The sequence below is a fragment of the Sinocyclocheilus grahami genome, unplaced genomic scaffold (genome assembly GCF_001515645.1).
Source record: "Sinocyclocheilus grahami isolate Dianchi unplaced genomic scaffold, SAMN03320097.WGS_v1.1 scaffold14.1, whole genome shotgun sequence".
In the NCBI taxonomy this organism is placed as follows: Eukaryota; Metazoa; Chordata; class Actinopteri; order Cypriniformes; family Cyprinidae; genus Sinocyclocheilus; species Sinocyclocheilus grahami.
The window spans coordinates 1,203,796-1,224,668 of record NW_015505193.1 but is presented as its reverse complement, the minus strand read 5'-3'; the positions used below and the strand labels follow the sequence as shown (position 1 = coordinate 1,224,668).

The following is a 20,873-nucleotide window of genomic DNA, read 5'->3' as shown; positions in this document are numbered from 1 at the left end:
GTGCATTATTAGCACGACTGTTCATCACTAAGTAATGCCAAAGCGTCAATAATAATAATAATAATTATTATTATTATTATAGAGAAAACAAGGCAAAAATCATAAAGTTAATGATGGGAATGGTTCACTACTAACAAATCTGATCAAAACGCTTTCGTATATAGCCTACATGGAATATACAAAGACAAATGATTTTTGAAAGCTGGCTAAATTCATTCATAATTATTTTAATGTTCTTGCGGCCTACACAAATATACATCACGATAAGTGATATTAGAACAACAACAACAGCAACAAGAATTATAATAATACAAATGAAATAATAATAATACAATTATTAAACAGATGCTCAAAAGTGTCATAATGTCTCATACATTTTAGTGTCATTTTTTAGCATTTTAATAGACATTAAATAAACATTTTATTCATATTAATAATTTATTATTAATATTCATGTATATTTTAATAATGTATTATTATTATTAATAATAATAAACATTTATGTTTGATCATTTTATTATCCGTTTTCTCTCTCTCTCTACTGTTGTTACGCGCCGGCGTCAGGCGTCACGTGATCTGAGAGTGCGGAAGTTTTGATCCTGAAGGACTGAGCGCCTTCGAGCTGCTGGACGTTTGTGCTTTTGACATATAAATGGTCAGGTAAAGTGTTTCCTTTCTGTTTTAATAGCGATATTTCATAGGCATCCATTTGAGTTTCTGGCCGCTGTGTTTTGTCCATCGGAGAAAATCATTTTAAAATGAAACTCAGTGTCTTAATCAGCTGGTTTGTTTCAGGTAACTGTCATATGGTTATTATACTCTCTTATTAAAGGGCTTGCATTGCGACGCACAACATAATTCAGCTTCATGTGTGCGAGTCATCATGTGACTGTCATTCGTTTAGGCTGGATCAGTGTTTCATGTTGCTGTATTAGAGTCCCTAGACTGGACCTGTGTATCTGTGATGACAGATATGTTATTAACAATTCCAAAGGATATGAAATTTACATTTTCATACAGTGTCCCATGCATTATAAATAGTATGTGTGCTGCCAACTTCAGTATGCAGAGTATTTGAATGTTATATTATCAGTTTAGCTACTAACATGGCAAATTCTAACACTAGATAATTGAAAATGACTTAAGACTTTATATTTCACAATTGGCTTATACCGATTGAATGATTCTTTGGTTTGGGTTTGTGTCTGTGTATGTGTGTAGGATGACTCCGAAACGTTACCTGGAGGGACAGGTGTACTCTGTCCCGCTCATCCAGCCGGATCTGAGGAGAGAAGAGGCTGTGCATCAGATCACTGGTGCGTTACAGTACCTGGAAATTATATCAACAGACATCTTTTCTAGGTAAACACACATTTATTTATACACACTTATTCATAGTACAGACTAGAGTGCTTTTGAGTAGATCAGAGATCAAGAGAAATAAGATCAAGAGCCTAGAATCAATAATATTATACAGTAGCAGTTCACACAAACGTTATACATGAATGCTACATTTTGAGTTGCCATTCAGGTCTCAAAAATAAAGATTTTTTTATAATAGATTTATATACATTTTTTTTTTTTTTAAATCGTCATATATGTTGATGAAAATATGTTTAGCAACATATTTTAAATGTGACAAAAATATATATTTTCAGTACCTGGAAATTATATCAACAGACATCTTTTCTAGGTAAACACACATTTATTTATACACACTTATTCATAGTACAGACTAGAGTGCTCTTGAGTAGATCAGAGATCAAGAGAAATAAGATCAAGAGCCTAGAATCAATAATATTATACAGTAGCAGTTCACACAAACGTTATACATGAATGCTACATTTTGAGTTGCCATTCAGGTCTCAAAAGTAAAGATTTTTTTATAATAGATTTATATACATTTTATTTTTTTTTAAATCGTCATATATATTGATGAAAATATGTTTAGCAACATATTTTAAATGTGACAAAAATATATATATATTTTTTTGTTTTTACCAAACAATTATTCCCTATAAATAAATTATTAAATTTTTTATAATTATATGCAAAAAAATAAGAAATCAGGAAGGGGGCCAACACTTTTTCACACCACTGTATATATATATACACTACTGCTTTTTTTTAAGGAAATTAATCATTTTATTCAGCAAAAATGCATTAGATTGATCAAAACCAACAGTAAAATATGTATAATGTTACAAAAGATTTCTATTTCAAGTAAAAGCTTTTAAAACTTTCTATTCCAATAAATGGTTCTTAAGCAAATCAGCATATTATAATGATTTCTGAAGGATCGTGTGACACTGAAGACTGGATTTGCATCAGAGAAATAGATTACATATTTAAATACATTAAAATAGAAAACAGGTATTTTAAATTGTAATAACTATTTGAATATATTTTAAAATGTAATTTATTCCTGCGATGCTAAAGCTGAATTTCCAGCATCATTACTCCAGTCTTCAGTGTCACATGATCCTTCAGAAATCAGTATAATATGCTGATTTGCTGCTCAAGAAAAATGTCTTATTATTTCTCATTTCTTATTATTATCAATGTTGAAAACAGTTGTGATGCTTCATGTTTTTGTGGAATTCATGATGCGTTTTGCAGGATTCTTTGAATAGAAAAATAAAAAGAACAGCGTTGATTTGAAATAAAATCTTATTTATAGATGTCTTTACTGTCTCTTTTCTAATGTCATAGGAAGATTAAAAATTGTATTGTTTTTGAAGTTGAAATTGTCAATGTTGATGATGTAAACATACTGGTTTAAACAGGATTAATTATGAAACAGTTTTAATCACCAACAAATTAGTTTGACAAAGGCCTGAATTTAGAGTTCTGATCTAAATGTGTTCACCTGTATTCTGCAGCTATAGCAGAACCAATGACTTGGTTTGGTTTTGACAGGGTGTCTCAGAGCGTGGAGAAGAACCGTGTACACCTTCAGACCGTCACAGACCGGATCAAACTGGCTCAGGCCAGAGTCCAGAAGATCAAAGGAAGCAAGAAAGCCACAAAGGTGATGCAGATGATTCCGATTTCTGCAACAAATATTTGGAGCAGAAAGTGAATATGAGTTGTAGGGTGGGCATAAGCTAATGGTTAAATCACATCAAGAAATGTCTGGGTCATATTTTGACTAAATAACAAAAATAAACAATTTTCAGTAGCATTAAGATTTTTACTGCTCTACTGACTACTGAACTTCAGGAATTTTGTTCCTATAATAATTGTACTGTAAGTCACTTTGGATTAAAGCCCCAACTAAATGCCTAATTAATAATCATTGCACAGTACCGAGTGGTTATATGTCTGATGTGTTTGTGTAGGTGTTCTCCAGTGCCAAATACCCCGCTCCAGAAAAACTGCAGGATTATTCGTCCATCTTTACGGGTGCAGTAGATCCCGCTTCACAAAAGCGTCCTCGCATTAAAGTTCAGAGCAAGCTCCGCCCACTGGATGACAAGGCCCCACAGGTGAACAAATTTAGTCATCTGTCTTTCAGCTCCTCCTCCTCTCCTGCTCATTTTCAAGTGTATATGGCTCATATTTTGTTAAAAAATACATAATGAGAGAAAGTGAGAAAAACAATTAACATAATGAGAGGAAGTGAGCTCTTCAACTACAGGTTCAGCTGTCTCTCCTCTTTTTATTCTTTTGATTTTGCTTATTATTTAGTTTTTATTTAACATTAATTAAATAAACATTTTTAAATATGTATATTCGTTTGTCTATTAAAAAGTGATTTATTTCCATTTTTATTTCCAAAAATCATGGTAACAGAATTGCTATTGTAATGTTAAATGGAAATGAAAAAAAAAATGGAAATAAATATTTTAAAAAATTGATTAATTGATAAACAGTTGATTTAATTAATGTTTTAAAATGTAGTTTAAAATAATGAATACATCATTTTTTTTATTGAACAATTAACATATTTAAATTAACATATTTAAAACGGTTTAATTTATTTAACTGTTTATTTAATTAAATAAATAAAATAAAATTGTCAAATTTAAAATCAATTTAAAAATAAAATTAAAATAATTTTTAAATGTCACTTCTTAAATTTCATTTTGATAAACTGTTGGCAGGTTGCTTTTCATTGTTGTTTTGTTATATGCTTTACACATTTGCTTTATCCACGTTAAAAAAATGCCATTGGACAGTTCACTTTGGAGGGAAACCAGCATTTAACTCAATTTGATCAGCCACACAAGCACTTAACATTTGTTAATTGAGGATATTTGTGAAAATATCAGCATCAAATTTTCTTTATAAGAAGTTCTTTGTAGTTTCATGACTTTAAACGTTTGGTTTGTAATGTCAAATTACAGTGTAAAACTATCAACACAAATTTATATTACAAATATTTAATGAAATGTGTTTTATAGGAGAAGTTGATGTATTTGCCAGTATGCGTCAACACTAAGAAGCGCTCTGAGGATAAGACGGAGGAGGGTTTGGGAAGTCTGCCGAGAAATGTCAACTCAGTCAGCTCCTTATTGCTGTTCAACACAACAGAGAACCTGTGAGTACACAAACACCTACACATATTGACTGAATGCTGCACTGCCGATGCAACCTTATTAATGCTCATGTAATCATCGCTGTACGTGTTTGTGTATTTTCAGCTATAAGAAATATGTGTTTCTTGACCCTCTGGCGGGTGCCGTGACTAAAACACACACCACGTTAGAGAGTGAAAAGGAAGATAAACCGTTTGATGCGCCGCTGTCGATCACCAAGAGAGAGCAGCTAGAGAGACAGGTGAGCAGTTCAATCACACCTATGATGAAGCGATACACTGAAAACATCTTTCGTGCTTTCTTCTCAGACCGCAGAGAATTATTTCTATGTGCCAGACCTGGGGCAAGTGCCTGAGATCGATGTGCCATCTTACCTGCCTGACTTACCTGGCATCGCTGATGACCTCATGTACAGCGCTGACCTCGGCCCAGGGTTTGCACCATCCGTTCCTGCCAGCAGCAGCATCCCTGAACTGCCTTCGTTTGGCACAGAGCACGATGAATCTAGTGGATCTGGTGGGATCGTTATTTATTATTTTTTGAGAAATTAATTTATAATTATGTCATTTTGAAAAATATATCATTATATGTGAACCTGGAGCACAAAACCAATCTTAAGTAGCACGGGCATATTTTTAGCAATAGCCAAAAATACATTGTATGGGTCAAAATTATCGATTTTTCTTTTATGCCAAAAATCATTAGTCCGCCCCCACCTCCACCAATCACAGCAGACAGCACTGATGTCGCATCAAGTCAAGCCCCTCCCACAGGTAAAAGACTCTTTTTCAGAATTATCGACAGTCTATTTAGCAATGGTTAAGTGTTCAAAAATCTTTTTTTGTCCATATACACTAACATTCAGCTGGTGGTAGGTAAGTCTCACCAAGGTTGCATTTATTTAGTCAAAAATACATTAAAAACAGTAATACTGTATAATAGCTGTTTTCTATTTGAAAATGTCATTTATTTCTATGATGCAAAGCTGAATTATCAGCAGCCATTACTCCGGTCTTCATTGTCACATGAATCTTTTCTTAATATTATCAGTGTTAAACTATATTTTTGTGGAAACCGTGATACATTTTTTTCAGGATTTTTTGATGAATAGAAAGTTCAAAGAACAGCATTTATTTGAAATCGACATCTTTTATAGCATTATAAATGTCTTTAATGTAATTTTTGATTAATTTAATGTATTCGTGCTGAATGAAAAATTTATTTTTCAAAAAAGAACAAAAATCTTACTGACCCCAAACTTATGTATGTTAGTTTATGTCAACCGCTGTCTTTCGTGTTCGTGTGTATCAGGTAACAATGTAATAATCTTTTGCTACTTGTTATTCTCCTGAAATATGCACTGTTTGCTGCAGAAAATAACAAAGGCAAATTTTTTAATGTTTATCAAAGAAGTCTCTTATGCTCATCAAGATTTAATGATCCAAAATACAGAAAAAAACAGTAATATTTATAAATATTATTACAATTATAAATTACCGTTTTCTATTTGAGCATATTTCAAAATGTAATTTATTCCTGTGATGCTAAAGCTGAATTTTCAGCATCATTACTCCAGTCTTTAGTGTCACGTGATCCTTCAGAAATTATTGTAATATGCAGATTTGCTGCTCAAGAACCATTTCTTATCAATATCAATATCAATGTTGAAAACAGTTGTGCTGCTTAATTTTTTTGTAAAAACTGTGATACATTTCTTTCAGGATTCATTGATCATTAGAATTCTTTAGCAACATTATAATGTCTTCACATTCACTTTTGATACATTTATTGCATCCTTGTAGTGTAACATTCATTAAAAACAAAAAAAGGAATTTTTCTCTGCATAACCTAACAGTTGTGTTTTTTTCCAGTTGGGGCAGCAGTGAGCGGTGGAGACCTGATGTCTGACCTCTTCAATAAATTGGCCATGCGCAGGAAAGGTGCGTTTGAAACCTTCGTTTTAGCCTCAGTCTCAGTGTCTTCATCCTACCTGATGCATTTTTCATTGTGAATATTTGACAGGGATCTCTGGCAAGGGCCCAGCGGGCAGAGACTCATCTGAAGCACCTGCCAACTCCGGTGGCGCGTTCGCCAGGATGTCAGATGTGATCCCGCCCCTTCCAGCGCCACAGCAACCGGCCGCAGACGATGAAGGTGATTGGGAGGCATAACCATGGCAACCCAGAGTTGAGTGCGAGATTCGAGAGTTGAAATCCTCATAGACAGGGTCTGGAGATATTGTCTCTCCAAGGAGAGCTGTGGAGTGCTGAGTGAGACGTTTGCTCTTTTATCAAAAGTGTAAGAGGATGTGTTCTATATGTCATTAAAACCTTTATAGTCTGAAAGATTATATTATTAAAGTTAACGTGACATCTAAATTCACACTATTTACATTCTTCATTCACATCAGTGCAAATTATTTCAAAATTGTGAAAATCTTTCAAGCAAATTGAATAACTAATATTTTTATAATATAATATTATATATTATATAATAATACTACAATAATAGTATTAAGTAATAGCATTATATATCTGTCTAAATAAAAAACAAATATATAATATAATTTATTTTAAAAGGGTCATATGATGCTTTTTTAAAGATCATTATTTGGTGTAACAGAATATGTTGACATGCTTTAATGTTCATTATTTTTCAAATACTGTACATTATTGTAGGTCCTCTATGCCCCGCCTCTCTCAAACGCTTCGTTTTCTACAAAGTCCCTCCTTCCGACAAGCGCAGTCTGCTTCAACACTAACTGCGGTTACTGAAACCACGCCTTTCTTTGCGTGCACATTTGGGCGGCATTATGCAGATATTTCCACATAGTGAGGTAGATATGTGGGGGCGTGTTAGAACGAGCCGTTTTAGGGGGGCGTGGCAGTCTTAACTTTGATAAAGAATATCTCTTTGGTTTTGAGACTTTAGTCTTTGCAACTTCAGGGATCTTATCTATGCACAATCAGCTTGTAACACTCCAAAGAGAAAGGACAACTTGAAATCGCATCATATGACCCCTTTAAAGAACAATACGATAAATAATACTATTATTTCTGACTGACTTAATTTTTTGGCTTTCAAATGTTAAGCGATAGAGCTTCAACTTGGCGGAAAACCATTAAACATTTTTTTAAAAATCCATATAAATATGGAAAAATCCCATCCCTGATGCATACTGTACATAGAATTCCTGGATGAGCTACGGTATGCAGCAGGGCACATGCTATCCCACAATGCAATGTGCTTGACTTAACCTTTCATTTCCACTATGATGAATGAACTGGAAGTTCAGAAAAAGTTGATATTTTAACAAAAATTTGGATTGAAAAAGTCAACATGACTCTAAATTCAGCCTATCTGCATACTTCATTTGTGTTTCTGATCATTTATGTATGATTTATTAAAAATTTCAAGATGCATCTTTGCAATCTTTCATCAAAATTTTGTAACTAAATGACTTTCCTTTTCATCTGATGTCATCTCATCCACACAAGCAATTGGTGGATTACCCACTTTAAATCTCACATTATGGCTAGTATTATGTTGACTTTAATAATTAATTGCACTTTTTTATGAACATTTTTCACTACTCGTGAACATTCAAAATAATGTGACAAGTTGATGGTGAAATAACTAATGTTCCATTAAGGAAGAAAATAATGTAAAAATATTATGTGTTTTTTTTTTTTTTGGTGTTTTACATGCTCTAAAACATCTCGGGTATTAGTAGCTTTAGTACAGACAATAAACTCGAATCTACTATGATTGTTGTATCCCATCTGAGCGAGTCTTTTGGCTTCACATTTTGGATTACAAACACAGAAACCGATCGTCTTGTAAACAGTCCGCTTTAATTTAATAAAAGTCAAGAACTGAACCAAAAACACATGCTGAAACGCAGAACCTGAGGACAGAGGCAGCAGAACTCTGCTTCAATAATTCACAAGGCCAGAGTAGTCAAACAGACATCCATAATGCAGGACACACCGGAGTATTTGTACACACGCGGCTCGGCTCGGCCCTGTCGAGTCGATGGCCTCAGAGCGGCGGTCTCTGTTGCTTCTCCAGGAAGAACTGCGGAATCAAATACAGGATCAGACAGGGAGCATACGGCTAACAAATCATCCTCATCTTGTCATCCTTCACTTCCTGTCATTAGAACAGCCCTGCTTACAGAGAGCACAGCTGGAGATCATCTGTCTCATTAAAAGAGACGCACACGAGCTCTCATTCACACTTCACATGCTCCTGTCTATCACAATGACATTCTGTCTATTATTTGACTAATTAAGCTGAATGCATCAGGCAAGGGATCAGCTAAAGATTTCCATTTTCAATATAGACTATACAATAAATAAATATTATTCAAAATTTGTATTTTATTGCACAATTATAATTTTAAATTGTAAATGATATCATTTATACAATTAATTTTACATTAAAAAAATTAAATCAATAAATGCACACTATGTACAGTATGCATCAGAGATGTGATTTTTCCATGTATGAATTTTTGTATTTTGTAAGTGGTTTTCTGGCAAGATTTGAAAGATTTTAAAAAGCAAAGAAATAACGACTGTCATAAATAGTAGCATTGTAAGTTTTCTGTTGTTCTTTAAAATAATTATTATTCTTATTAAATGTTTTTTTTATTTTATTTTACAGAACAGAAAAATTACAGTATTATTTGTTATGACTATCTTTATTTCTTTGATTTCAAATGTTGTTTATTTTCACGGAAAACCATTTACAAAATACATTTACATTTAAATGTAAAGATCACATCCCTGATGCATAATGTACATAGTATGCATAGAATTTCTGGATGAACTAGTGTACAGCAGAGCACATGGTATCCCACAATGCAATGTGCTTGACTTGACCTTCCATTTCCACTGAATGAGCTTGAAAGTGAAATCAACTGCAATTTTGAATCTTATTGACTTAAATTTTGCTAGTCCATTCAAATATTAAGAACAAAAACTGGATTGAAAATGCTAAATGTGACCCTGGACCACAAAAACCAGTCATAAGGGTAAATTTTTTTAAATTGGGATTTATACATCACCTGAAAGCTGAATAAATAGCTTTCCATTGATGTATGGTTTGTTATGATAGGACAATATTTGGCAGAGATACAACAAAATCTGGAATCTGAGGGTGCAAAAAAAATCTAAATATTGAGAAAATCGCCTTTAATGTTATGCAAATGAAGTTCTTAGCAATGCATATTACTAATAAAAAAATAAGTTTTGATATATTTACGGTAGGAAATTTACAAAATATCTTCATGGAACATGATCTTTACTTAATACCCTAATGATTTTTGGCATAAAAGAAAAATCGCTAATTTTGACCAATACAATGTTTTTTTGACTATTGCTAAAAATATACCCCAGCGACTTAACACTGGTTTTGTGCTCCAGGGTCACAAATATTAATTTCTGAGATGATAACAGAATACTTGCTGTATAAACATGCAAAGTAAAAAATCATGTGACCACAGTAATACTGTTTGAAAGTGTTACATGCTCTACATACTACAAAAGTAGGCAGTACATACTACATACTGCACAGTGTGCTTACCCTCCTGATGCTGGCGAAGGCGGGACCAAATGTCGTGTGCGTGTGCGTGCTGGATCGAATCCATTCTGGGAGTTTCTGCAGCGTGCCAGATCGGGCGTACCGCTGGTCGCACAGCATAATACATGCATAATCACCACGGTGACGGATCGCACGACCTGTGTGAGGTGAAAAGGCCAAAACAAAGTGAGAAACTGAAGATTTACTCCAATATTACACATCTCAAAGACAGCAGCTTGCATACTAGTCTTATATAGAATAAATAATAAATGAACTATGCTAGTCTGCTATTCTAAAATCAGACAATCTGCATTTGTTTATTCTTTGTTAAACACAGCATTGAATTACAGGAGTACTGGCTCCACCTACCAATAGATTGATTGACAGCTTTCATGCACAGATTCTCAATCAGTGCCTTCCCAGGACTTTTACCACCAACGTGAGGCTGAAACAGATGGGAGAGAGTTAGAAATGGCAGATTCGTCCCACAAGTTCCCATTAGCACCATCCTGTAGTAAGTCTCACCATGTGCTTGTCCAGGTAAGCCATCTTCTCCTGCAGCTCTGGTGACTTTATGTTGGGATACGGCATTCCAACCATAACAATGCATCTAAACAAAAGCACACATGCAAAATTATTCATTCAATGATTCAAAATAATACCCTTTTACATGCTGTGCAGAATACACTAAATATAAAAAAAAACAGTAAGTGAAGCAGTATGCATCAAGCATTATTTTAGTATAATTAATATAGTATTTAATAATATTAGTAGTAGTTTTATATTTTCCATTTATTTAAGTTTTCCGTTTTAATTTTTTTTAGTTTTAGTTGATTTTTATTCTTTTTTAATTTTAGTACTTCAAACAAAAATCCTTAAACTAAACAAACATTGAAAAAGCTGCCTTTGCAAATAATTGAAATAAAATAAGCTACATTTTAACATTTTATTATCATTATAATATAATGATTTTTTTTTTTTAATTTTAAATTTTTATCTTGGTTTAAGTTTTAGGCTACGTCCACACGAAGCCAGAGCTTTCCCTATCCGGTCTTTTTTGTCCCCTCATCTCAAGAAATATTTGCGTCCACACGAAACCACAAAACTGACACAAAACTATGTAGTATACATGCCAGACCAGTATGTGGCGCTGTAATTCTGCCACAGAGATACACTAAAAACGGAGAAGATGACTTGGACTATGCGCATAAACCTTGCGCGTGGTATACAAACGAACATGGAACAATACATTTATTAATCTGTGTTAATGTTAGTTAATAAAAATACAGTTGTTCACTGTTAGTTCATGTTAATTCACAGTGCATTAACTAATGTTAACAAGCACAACTTTTGATTTTAATAATGCATTAGTAAATGTTGAAATTAACATTAAGATTAATAAATGCTGTAGAAGTATCGTTCATTCTTAGTTCATGTTAACTAAAGTATTTAACTAATGTTAACTAATGAACCTTATTGTAAAGTGTTACCGTTTTTGATGGGGTTTTTAAAAAAAAAATTTGTTCAATTATTTTCATAATTTTTAGTACTTCAACTTAAAAAAAAAAAAAAAAAAGGAAATGTCATGGAATGTGGGAGGAAGAATATGCTTACTTGATTACTTTGACTTTTATTCACTATCCACACAAATATTCAAGGAATAGTTGACAAAAAAATTAATAAATGACAACGTCATTATTCACTCACACTCATGTTGTTTCAAAACCTTTATGCTGTTTCTTTGTCTTTTTTTTTTTAGTGGAAAATAGTCAAAGCTAATGTGTGACATCACATGTGTTCACACCCATATGATGCCCATTTTGAAATCTGGACATAAATTCAGGCTGGACTCAAAGTATGGAAAATTTTTTTCAAAATTTTTAGTACTTAAACTAAAAAAAAAAAAAAAAAAGGAAATGTTGCAACCACTCAAGATAATTTCCATATAACTAATTGAAATGAGTATAAATACATTTTTTTAAATAGTCTTAGTTTCAGTTAATGAAAATAATAGTAATGTATGCTATATTGTATATGCAACGAAACATTCTATATTGTTTTCATGTCGTAGTGTGCTTCATTGTATATGGCACATCTTTGGGTATTTATGCATACTGCTTACAGTATACATACTGCAAAAATAGTATGGCATGCTATTCTGAACAGTTTTACCTGCCCAGGTCATCAGAGAAGTTGATTCCTTCACTCATTTTCCCTCCCACTACAGAGAATAGCAGAGCCCCTGTCTGGCCACTTCCGGCATTACTGCAGCGCTGCATTAACGTAACAAACCATAACACGTCATTAACTGTAGATATAAACAGTCAGACCTGCTCTCATTTACTTTTTAGTATAGTAGTATTCACACACTAACACACCTGTATACACTTGGAATAGTCACTGAGCACTTGCTCAACCTGACTGGCTTTTTTCGGCTCCTGGAAAATCTGAAACACACAAAGACCATCTTAATTCGAGTATAAACTGACTTGGCATGGTAGTACCGGTGTTTGTGTACCTTCTTCTTAGACTGGAGCCGCTGAAGGATGCCAGTACTCTCCCAGTGTCCCAGAATCCTCTTCTCATATTCGTAGGAGGGGAAGAAACAGACCACGCCCCCAGGCACTATGTTACAAAGGTTTGAGAGAACACGGCCCGTCTCCTCCATCTGATATAGAGAACAGGTATGAAGATCATGCAGAACATATTTTGGGGTTATTTAAATTTTTTTCCATTCTACTCTATCTGTTTTGAAAGAAGTCGCTTGTGCTCTCCAAGGCTGCATTTATTTGATCAAGAATACAGTGAAAACAGTAATATTGTGAAATATTATTACATCTTAGAATAACTCTTTTCAATTTCAGCTTGACTTGATATGATATCTTCATTTTGCATTTCAAGTAAATGCATCTTGATTTAAAGATGTTTAGATATTTGTACTGGAAAACAAGACAAAAATATTGACAAAGATATTCATTTTTGCAGTGCATGCAACATTTAATGCCATGACTACGAATTTAAGACTTTCTGCTCCAATTTAAGAACTTTTAAGGCCTTTTAATGACAAATTAAGACTTTTTAAATTGTAAGTGTACAACTGATGATCCTCTGTGGCCATCATTTAAGATAAGCAGATTTTTGTTGTGTTTGCATGCAACCATCTGTGGTAGTTTTAATTTGCTCTTGTAAGTTTTACCATCTGTGGTGTGTCTCTAGTTTGAAAAGTGAACTCCAACTGTTGTCCCGAGGGGCCTGCGCAAAGGACTATGGGTAGGATGTTCTCAGGGGGTATGACATGACCTGAAGCCATTATGCAAGAGTTACACACATAATCAGCAACACTGCAAAACATAGCAAGAAGAAATGTGCACAATAACGTAAACTCACCACATGAGAACTCTAAAATACTGTCTTCAGTGACCCCGGCGGAAAATAGAAGCTGCTCTTTAAAATCAGCAACCTGCAAAGCATTAACACAAAATCAGTCTTGCTTTGAGCATGCTATTCTACACTCTGAAAGTTGGCCATCATTTAAGATAAGCAGATTTTTGTTGTGTTTGCATGCAACCATCTGTGGTAGTTTTAATTTGCTCTTGTAAGTTTTACCATCTGTGGTGTGTCTCTAGTTTGAAAAGTGAACTCCAACTGTTGTCCCGAGGGGCCTGCGCAAAGGACTATGGGTAGGATGTTCTCAGGGGGTATGACATGACCTGAAGCCATTATGCAAGAGTTACACACATAATCAGCAACACTGCAAAAGATAGCAAGAAGAAATGTGCACAATAACGTAAACTCACCACATGAGAACTCTAAAATACTGTCTTCTGTGACCCCGGCGGAAAATAGAAGCTGCTCTTTAAAATCAGCAACCTGCAAAGCATTAACACAAAATCAGTCTTGCTTTGAGCATGCTATTCTACACTCTGAAAGTCTTTAATATGTCCGTTTAAGGTTATATAACTGAGACAGCTGTGTCACTGTGTCCAATAATGCCTGTGAAGTTTGTGCGTGTGTGTGTGTGTGTGTGAGCTGACGGGCTGCATGGTTCCCCCGGCGATGATCACAGCTCTGCACTCCTGGACGATCTGTGTGAAGTGAACTGCGGCGTTCAGCAAGAGAAACTTCAGACTGCTCTGAGAAAGACATGCTGGAGGAAGAAAGGAGAATTATGCGTGAGAGGACATTTTCATTTGTTTTTCTATGTGCATGTGATCGAATACTCACTAACCCTGCCTTTGTATCATCACTCGTCCGTCTTTGTTGGCGTTAGTGAGGGCAAACAGGAAACTTTCAACCAGCATCATTGGAGAAGCCATGATTGGTTTGTCTTCTACTGCCATCTGCTGCTCTGAAACCATCAAAACCACACTGTTTCTCAGTGTAAAACCAGGGTGAATGGGGAAGTACATGTTGACTGAGACCAGACTGTACCTGTAGGTTTGTTCTGAAGCGTCTGCAGGAAGCGTCCGAGTCCTTCTATGCGACGGTTCTCTTTGTTCTTAGATACGGTGTGTGTGTTTACACCACTGCCTTCGTATTTCTCCACAAATCCACACAGCTACACACAGGACACGGATCATCAGTGTGTGTTTGTGCGAATTTTTTTCAAATGGAGTCATAAATGTGTTCTCGTACTCACCTTATGGCTGATCATGCTCTTCTCGAAATATTTCTGAACCTTCAAAAAAACAGATTAATCCACATTAAGAACTCTACCAATGTCAAATTCAACAACAACAAAAAAAATAATACATTTGAATAATAATTAATACTAATATACATACTAATAAATATATTAACATATATACTAACTGTATATATAAAACCCAAATGAGAATGTTGCATTGGCAGCTGTCTGAAAAATAAAAATAAGTTTAATTAATAAAATTACTAAAACTGAAATAAAAAAATAATTAAAGCTAATTGGAAATTTTTTTAACTAAAAATGAATTTTAAAAAATGTAACTGAAAAGTTTAAATATAAAAATAATAATAATATAATAGTAAATAAATAATACTGACTCTGTGTAGTATTTTAAATAAATAAATATATTTTTTATAATTAATAATAATAATAGTCAGTGAAGTTGGTGCAGTGTTGTTATTGTCAACAAAAACTATTAAAAATAGTTTTTGTTAATTGAAAAAAGCTAAAATAAAATACAAATATTAGATGAAAAAAAAAACTAATGAGAAATGTTGCACTGGCAGCTATCTGAAATAAAATGTTGAAGTTGAATTACTAAAATTGCTACAACTAAAACTGAAATAAAAATAAATTAAAGCTAAATAGAAATATTAAACAAAAAATAAAAAAATATTCAATTATAAAAATAAAAGCTAATTAAAAATATTAATAAATATAATAATATATAAATAATACTGAGTCGTGTAGTACCTTAAAAAGGTTTATGTTATCAACTTGAGCCTTAAACAGGAAGTCATTGATAGTCAGCAGCTTGCTTCCTGTTGTGAAAAGAAATTCAAAATCAAAATAATTTTTTTTTTAAATACTTCATAAAGGACGAAAACACTTAGGAACGAAAAGTTTCTTGAACTTTGCGTGCGGGTTGTGTTTGTTTACCTGGTTGGCAGGACTGAGTGTTTGGATTCTGACCCACTTTACCTGTTAACAGGAAACCACAGCAATAAAGCAGCTAGATAAAATGAGATGGAACAAGATAAAATACACAAACAAAACAATATGTCATACAGCTGACCTCCAAGTGTGCGCACAAGGCCCTCCAGCACAAAGAGGATCTGTTTGATGTACATCAGATTTTTAGCCTTCAATCGACTTCTGCAACCATACAACACTATGATATTTACATTACATCACAATGATAATGTGACCTTATGTCTAAAAACATTACTTTAGTAGCTAGCAGACTTAAATTTCACTTTAAATGAATACAGCTCAACAGCATAATAATAATAAATGTTTCTTGAGCAGCATATTATACTGATTTCTGAAGGATCATGTGACACTGAAGACTGGAGTAATGATGCTGAAAATTCAGCTTTACATCACAAGAATAAATGACATTTTAAAATATATTACAACAGAGAATAGTTATTTTAGACTGAAATAATATTTCACAATATTACTGTTTTTAATGCACTTTTAAAACAAGCTTTGGTAGCTTTAATAAACATTTTTGACAGCATCAGATCGATTTATTTTCATTGCGTGAACATTCTGCAAAAGTTCTCCTTTTGTGTTCCACAGAATAAGAAAGTCATATGGGTTTGGAACAACTTGAGGGTGAGTAAATACTAAACTTTACCCTAAATTAGATGTACAGAATGTTTGAAATGTGTGTTTTTACCTGTAGCGCTCACTGTACTGAGAGAGCTGTGAATGAGCCCTGCAGAACTGAAACATAATAAACACACATCAGTTAACAAGTCTGAGTTCACTAGATCTGATCAGTGAGTATGTGTGTCCATGTACCTGTGCTCCACTGACTTCTGCACTGTGTATGGCTGAGATGGTGTCAGTCAGATTATGAGCCTCATCTATAATGACAATCTGATCCTTTAGTTTGATCCCAGATGCTTTACGGGTGGAAGCATGGAGCAGCGACTGATATGGCAACACCACCACCTGAGAAAGAAAGAGAAAGATTGAATGCACAGGGTTGTATATGAGCGAGAGTGTGTTGCATCAGGTGTGTGTGTACCTGTGCTGCAGGTATGGCCATCCGTGTGCTGTAGTAAGGACACGTGTGTGTCTCCCGGCCGTGCTGCAGGAGCTGCTCCACGTCTCGCACCTTCACCAGCACCTCGTCCCTCATCGCCATCAAACTTTCAAAACCTGAGAAGGGACAAGTTGCCTTGGCAACGCCGCGGCGACGTTTCGTCTCAGAGTCTGGCGCCTTTTCTTGTTTCTCTGCAGATGGAGGTCAGAACTTCAACATTGAGCTCATGTCATTCTCGCCTGATTATGTTATCATTGGGTCATTAGAATTGGCAGCAGAGATTGTGTTGACGTTTCTGACCGTGTTTGTTTTTCTGCATTTCTAAACAGCGGTCGTTCATCATTTGGACGTTTCCGAGCCGGATGACCTCTGGATTAATGCACAGGTTCTATAAATGACAAAATGACAATCTAATTGCCCCTTTATGGATGCATAAGAATTTATTGTTGAAAATTGGCCTAGCATTGTGGCAGCACTCATTTTCTACAAAAAAAGTTCAAAATCTAAAGTTTAAAAATTAATTAAAAAATGTGAAAGCATAATTCTTGTTATAGACACTTATAATAAAATTGTTGGTAACACTTTATTTTAAAGTGTTACATGTACTTACTATTATAATAACAATTAATTATGCATAATTACATGCAAGTAACCCTAAGACAAACCATATAGTAAGTACATGTAGTTAATTAATATTACTCAGTACTTAAATGTATAATTGCACTGTTACAAGGACACCTTAAAATAAAGTGTAACCAAATTGTTTTATATCATATTAAATATTATATTTTATTAAAACTGATTATAGAATAAGCATAGTATATACTACTGTTCAAAAGTTTGGACTCTGTAAGATTTAATTTTTAAGAAATTAATACTTTTATTCAGCAAGGATGCATTAAACTTATCAAAAGTGACAGAAAACAAACAAAATATTTCTTTTTCAAATAAATGCTGTTCTTTTAAACTTTCTATTTATCAAAAAATCCTAAAAAAAAAAAGGTTTCAATAAAACTATTAAGCAGCACAACTGTTTTCAACATTGATAATAATAAGAAATGTTTCTTGAGCAGCAAATCAGCATATTATACTGATTTCTGAAGGATCATGTGACACTGAAGACTGGAGTAATGATGCTGAAAATTCAGCATTTCATTACAAAAATTAATTACATTTTAAAATATATTACAATAGAAAACTGTTTTTTTAATTGTAATAATATTTAACAATATTACTGTTTTTACTGTATTTTTGATTAGATAAGTGCAGTCTTGTTGAACCTAAGAGACTTATTTCAGAAAAATTAAAAGACTACAATCTTTTAAATGGTGGTATATGTATAGTTATTGTTAAACTGTTTTTAATTAAAAGTGATAAAAGAATCACAATAACAATTCTGTGGGCATCTTTACCTGTCTGGAGCCCAGGTTAACCAAGCGAACAGCGGCCCCGTATGGACTCTTCTGCACCTCGTGGACAAACTGAGCCAGCTGAGAGTGAGTTCGGCTACAGTAATAAATCTAAAGATGTAAAAAAAAAAATTTTTAAAACCTTGTTAAACATGCATAAGCACCTTGTTCACTAATGCAGGGTGGAAAGTTTACGCATGCACCTTAGTGACATGATCCTCCTCTAGATCTTCGTCGTCGTCCTCATCACACAGCCTGTGGAGGAAACCCTGAGAAATCAAAGCTGGAAATGACACACAAACTCATGCAGTCATCCACACACACAATCAATACCTGCTCTTGGGCGTGGCTTCATCATCACTCTCATATTCTGCTACAATAAGCCCCTCCTCCTCTGGATTGAGTGTCTCTGACTCCGCCCCCTCTCTGCTGAGCTGCAGTAGTTTTACAGCCTCATCATCTTCGCTGGCCTGATAAAGGTCAAATAAGCAACCTGATACTTTTACTGGGTAAATGTAATGTCTATATGAGCAACTGAAATAGCAGATCCATACTCAAATTATTGATTTGTGATGAAACTTTCAATATTCTTCTTTTTTTTTTTTCTAAATCATAAAACCTTGTATATTTCCAAGTGTAAATGATTTTTTTTTTTTTAAACTCAGATCCCACTGTTCATGCACTCACTTTTCTCTTCATGGCATATCTGAGCTGGGCATTGTGTCGGATCGTCTCCAGTCTGTCCTCTCGATTGATTTGTGATGAAACTTTCAATATTCTTCTTTTTTTTTTTTCTAAATCATAAAACCTTGTATATTTCCAAGTGTAAATGATTTTTTTTTTTAAACTCAGATCCCACTGTTCATGCACTCACTTTTCTCTTCATGGCATATCTGAGCTGGGCATTGTGTCGGATCGTCTCCAGTCTGTCCTCTCGCTTCTTCCGTTTCAGCTCTTCATCCTGAATGAAATTGAGGACAAGCATGATATTTTTTTTAAACCACTTAGACAGGGGTTTACAATTTTTTAGATGCCATATTTTTTTATAAAGCAGCTAGATATTTTAATATGTATTATATATATATATATATATTACTTTATAAATAATTAAATGAAAATATTCAGGTTTTTCTTTCACATTGCATTATTAGATTTTTCTACTTTCTATAGTACTATACTGTTAGATGTCATATTTAATTATTTGATTTTTTTAAACCAAATTTTGAATTTATTTTAAAATATTTTTAACAAAATGATTTAATTTTATTTATTTGTCTTTGTAAAGACCCTATTACTAAAAATATATATATATATATTATTAGGAAAATATTTCTTTTTTTAACATTATTATAATTTTCTACTCACTACTGTTAGATGTATCATTTATACATTTATTTGATTATTTTAAGCATTTTTGTTCATTTTAATATATACATTCATTTTATTTATTTGTATTTATACACCGCTTTTCTTTAAACGTTTTCACTTGTATCCCTTTTCTTGCACTACCTAGGTTTGATGAACTGTAAAAGGCACCTAATGGTTCTCATACCTTTAACTTGTTCACCATGTCTCTCTCTGCTTTCTTCTGCACAAACTCAGACACCCAGGCTGGCTCTGATGGCTGGCTGGTGCTGTTCTCCTCCTCCACAGCATCACACTTCTTCTCCGGTCCATCCAGAAGTCTAGCAGCCTCCAGTTTCTTCTGCTCCTCATAGTCTCTCAGCCATGTCAGTGCACCACATATAAGACTCAGAGATTTTCCCTGCAGGATCACACACAAGAAAGCTCAAACATCCACCATCATCTAACCTGAGAAAGCGAGATGAGCGGATCTCGAGCGCAGACTGACCGTGCCAGTGGGACTCTCGAATATACCGACTTTCCCCTGATCCAGAGCAGTGTAAAGGGCCTCCATGAAGCTCTCCTGGATGGGATAGGGCTGGAAAGGGAACGGAAACCGACTACTCTTGCTCTCCATGATCAAGTCAGACTGCTGCACGCGCCACACAAACTGAATTTGGCCGAGTTACACACTGACAATAAACTCCTCAGTGTCAACGGAACATGACTTGAGTCCATATATAAATCTGTCGCTTTCCCCGTGTAATTATATTGACAGCACAGATGGCTGTAAAGAAATATCACATGTAATTTAACATTAAAAAACCCTCGTTCTGACAGCGTAAACTTCCTCGAACGAGCGCGCCAGTCTTCTGCTTCAGCCAATGAAAACGAGGGAAAACTTCACAGAGGATAGGGACCCGCATCAAATGTCACTCTTTCATGAAAACCGAAATAAGAAACGCCAGATTTTCACCCTTTCTAGAAAGTCCTCTGTTGAATTTCAAGAACTATCATTCTTTTATTGAAACATCGGTAATGTTTTCTGTTTATTTAATATTTGTATTGTATTTATTCTGTTTTATTGTATTTTATGATCTATCTCAGTGTTAATTTAGTATTATTTATCTACTATTATAGTATTTATTCATTTTTGAATGAGCTTTTATTGTAACTTTTCGGGTTTCATTTGACTTTTTATGAGTTTTAGTAATTTTGTTGTGTGCGTTTGTCTATGGCTGTAAAGAAATATCACATGTAATTTAACATTAAAAAACCCTCGTTCTGACAGC

General features: G+C 34.0%; 2 protein-coding genes and 1 long non-coding RNA gene across 3 annotated transcripts; 2 read left to right on the top strand and 1 right to left on the bottom strand.

Moving 5' to 3' along the window:
- The first annotated feature begins 584 nt into the window (after positions 1 to 584).
- LOC107600647 (WAS protein family homolog 1-like) lies at positions 585 to 6,963 on the top strand. The gene is made up of 10 exons (XM_016292597.1): positions 585 to 660; positions 1,222 to 1,362; positions 2,920 to 3,031; positions 3,342 to 3,488; positions 4,407 to 4,543; positions 4,647 to 4,782; positions 4,850 to 5,057; positions 5,246 to 5,314; positions 6,413 to 6,481; positions 6,564 to 6,963. Exons 1-10 carry the CDS (start codon positions 653 to 655, stop codon positions 6,710 to 6,712), a joined length of 1,176 nt encoding a protein of 391 aa, XP_016148083.1. The 5' UTR covers positions 585 to 652; the 3' UTR covers positions 6,713 to 6,963.
- Positions 6,964 to 8,121: 1,158 nt separating this feature from the next.
- ddx11 (DEAD/H (Asp-Glu-Ala-Asp/His) box helicase 11) lies at positions 8,122 to 20,550 on the bottom strand. The gene is made up of 26 exons (XM_016291945.1): positions 20,090 to 20,550; positions 19,790 to 20,002; positions 19,112 to 19,198; positions 18,571 to 18,707; positions 18,441 to 18,492; positions 18,241 to 18,348; positions 17,129 to 17,216; positions 16,811 to 17,019; positions 16,582 to 16,734; positions 16,457 to 16,503; positions 15,848 to 15,927; positions 15,712 to 15,753; positions 15,526 to 15,593; positions 14,767 to 14,805; positions 14,559 to 14,685; positions 14,356 to 14,475; positions 14,162 to 14,274; positions 13,925 to 13,997; positions 13,734 to 13,837; positions 12,646 to 12,795; positions 12,506 to 12,574; positions 12,300 to 12,400; positions 10,653 to 10,737; positions 10,497 to 10,572; positions 10,131 to 10,285; positions 8,122 to 8,618 (listed from the first exon to the last, which is right to left on the bottom strand). The coding sequence occupies exons 1-26, from the start codon at positions 20,216 to 20,218 to the stop codon at positions 8,583 to 8,585; spliced, it is 2,661 nt and encodes an 886-aa protein (XP_016147431.1). The 5' UTR covers positions 20,219 to 20,550; the 3' UTR covers positions 8,122 to 8,582.
- LOC107600150 (uncharacterized) lies at positions 16,937 to 18,567 on the top strand. The gene is made up of 4 exons (XR_001610733.1): positions 16,937 to 17,031; positions 17,158 to 17,213; positions 18,256 to 18,324; positions 18,465 to 18,567. It is a non-coding gene; the product is annotated as an uncharacterized lncRNA (long non-coding RNA).
- Positions 20,551 to 20,873: the final 323 nt, after the last annotated feature.

Bases quoted from the DNA above. Each gene is read 5' to 3' on its own strand.
- LOC107600647 (XM_016292597.1), top strand. The intron at 3,032-3,341 runs GTGATGCAGATG...GTGTTTGTGTAG, and splicing joins GAAGCAAGAAAGCCACAAAG to GTGTTCTCCAGTGCCAAATA. The intron at 4,544-4,646 runs GTGAGTACACAA...GTGTATTTTCAG, and splicing joins TTCAACACAACAGAGAACCT to CTATAAGAAATATGTGTTTC.
- ddx11 (XM_016291945.1), bottom strand. From the start codon at position 20,218: ATGGAGAGCAAGAGTAGTCGGTTTCCGTTCCCTTTCCAGCCCTATCCC. The intron at 17,217-18,240 runs GTAAAGATGCCC...TGTCATTTATAG, and splicing joins TTAACCTGGGCTCCAGACAG to AACCTGTGCATTAATCCAGA. The intron at 14,476-14,558 runs GTACAGTCTGGT...TGATGGTTTCAG, and splicing joins GCTTCAGAACAAACCTACAG to AGCAGCAGATGGCAGTAGAA.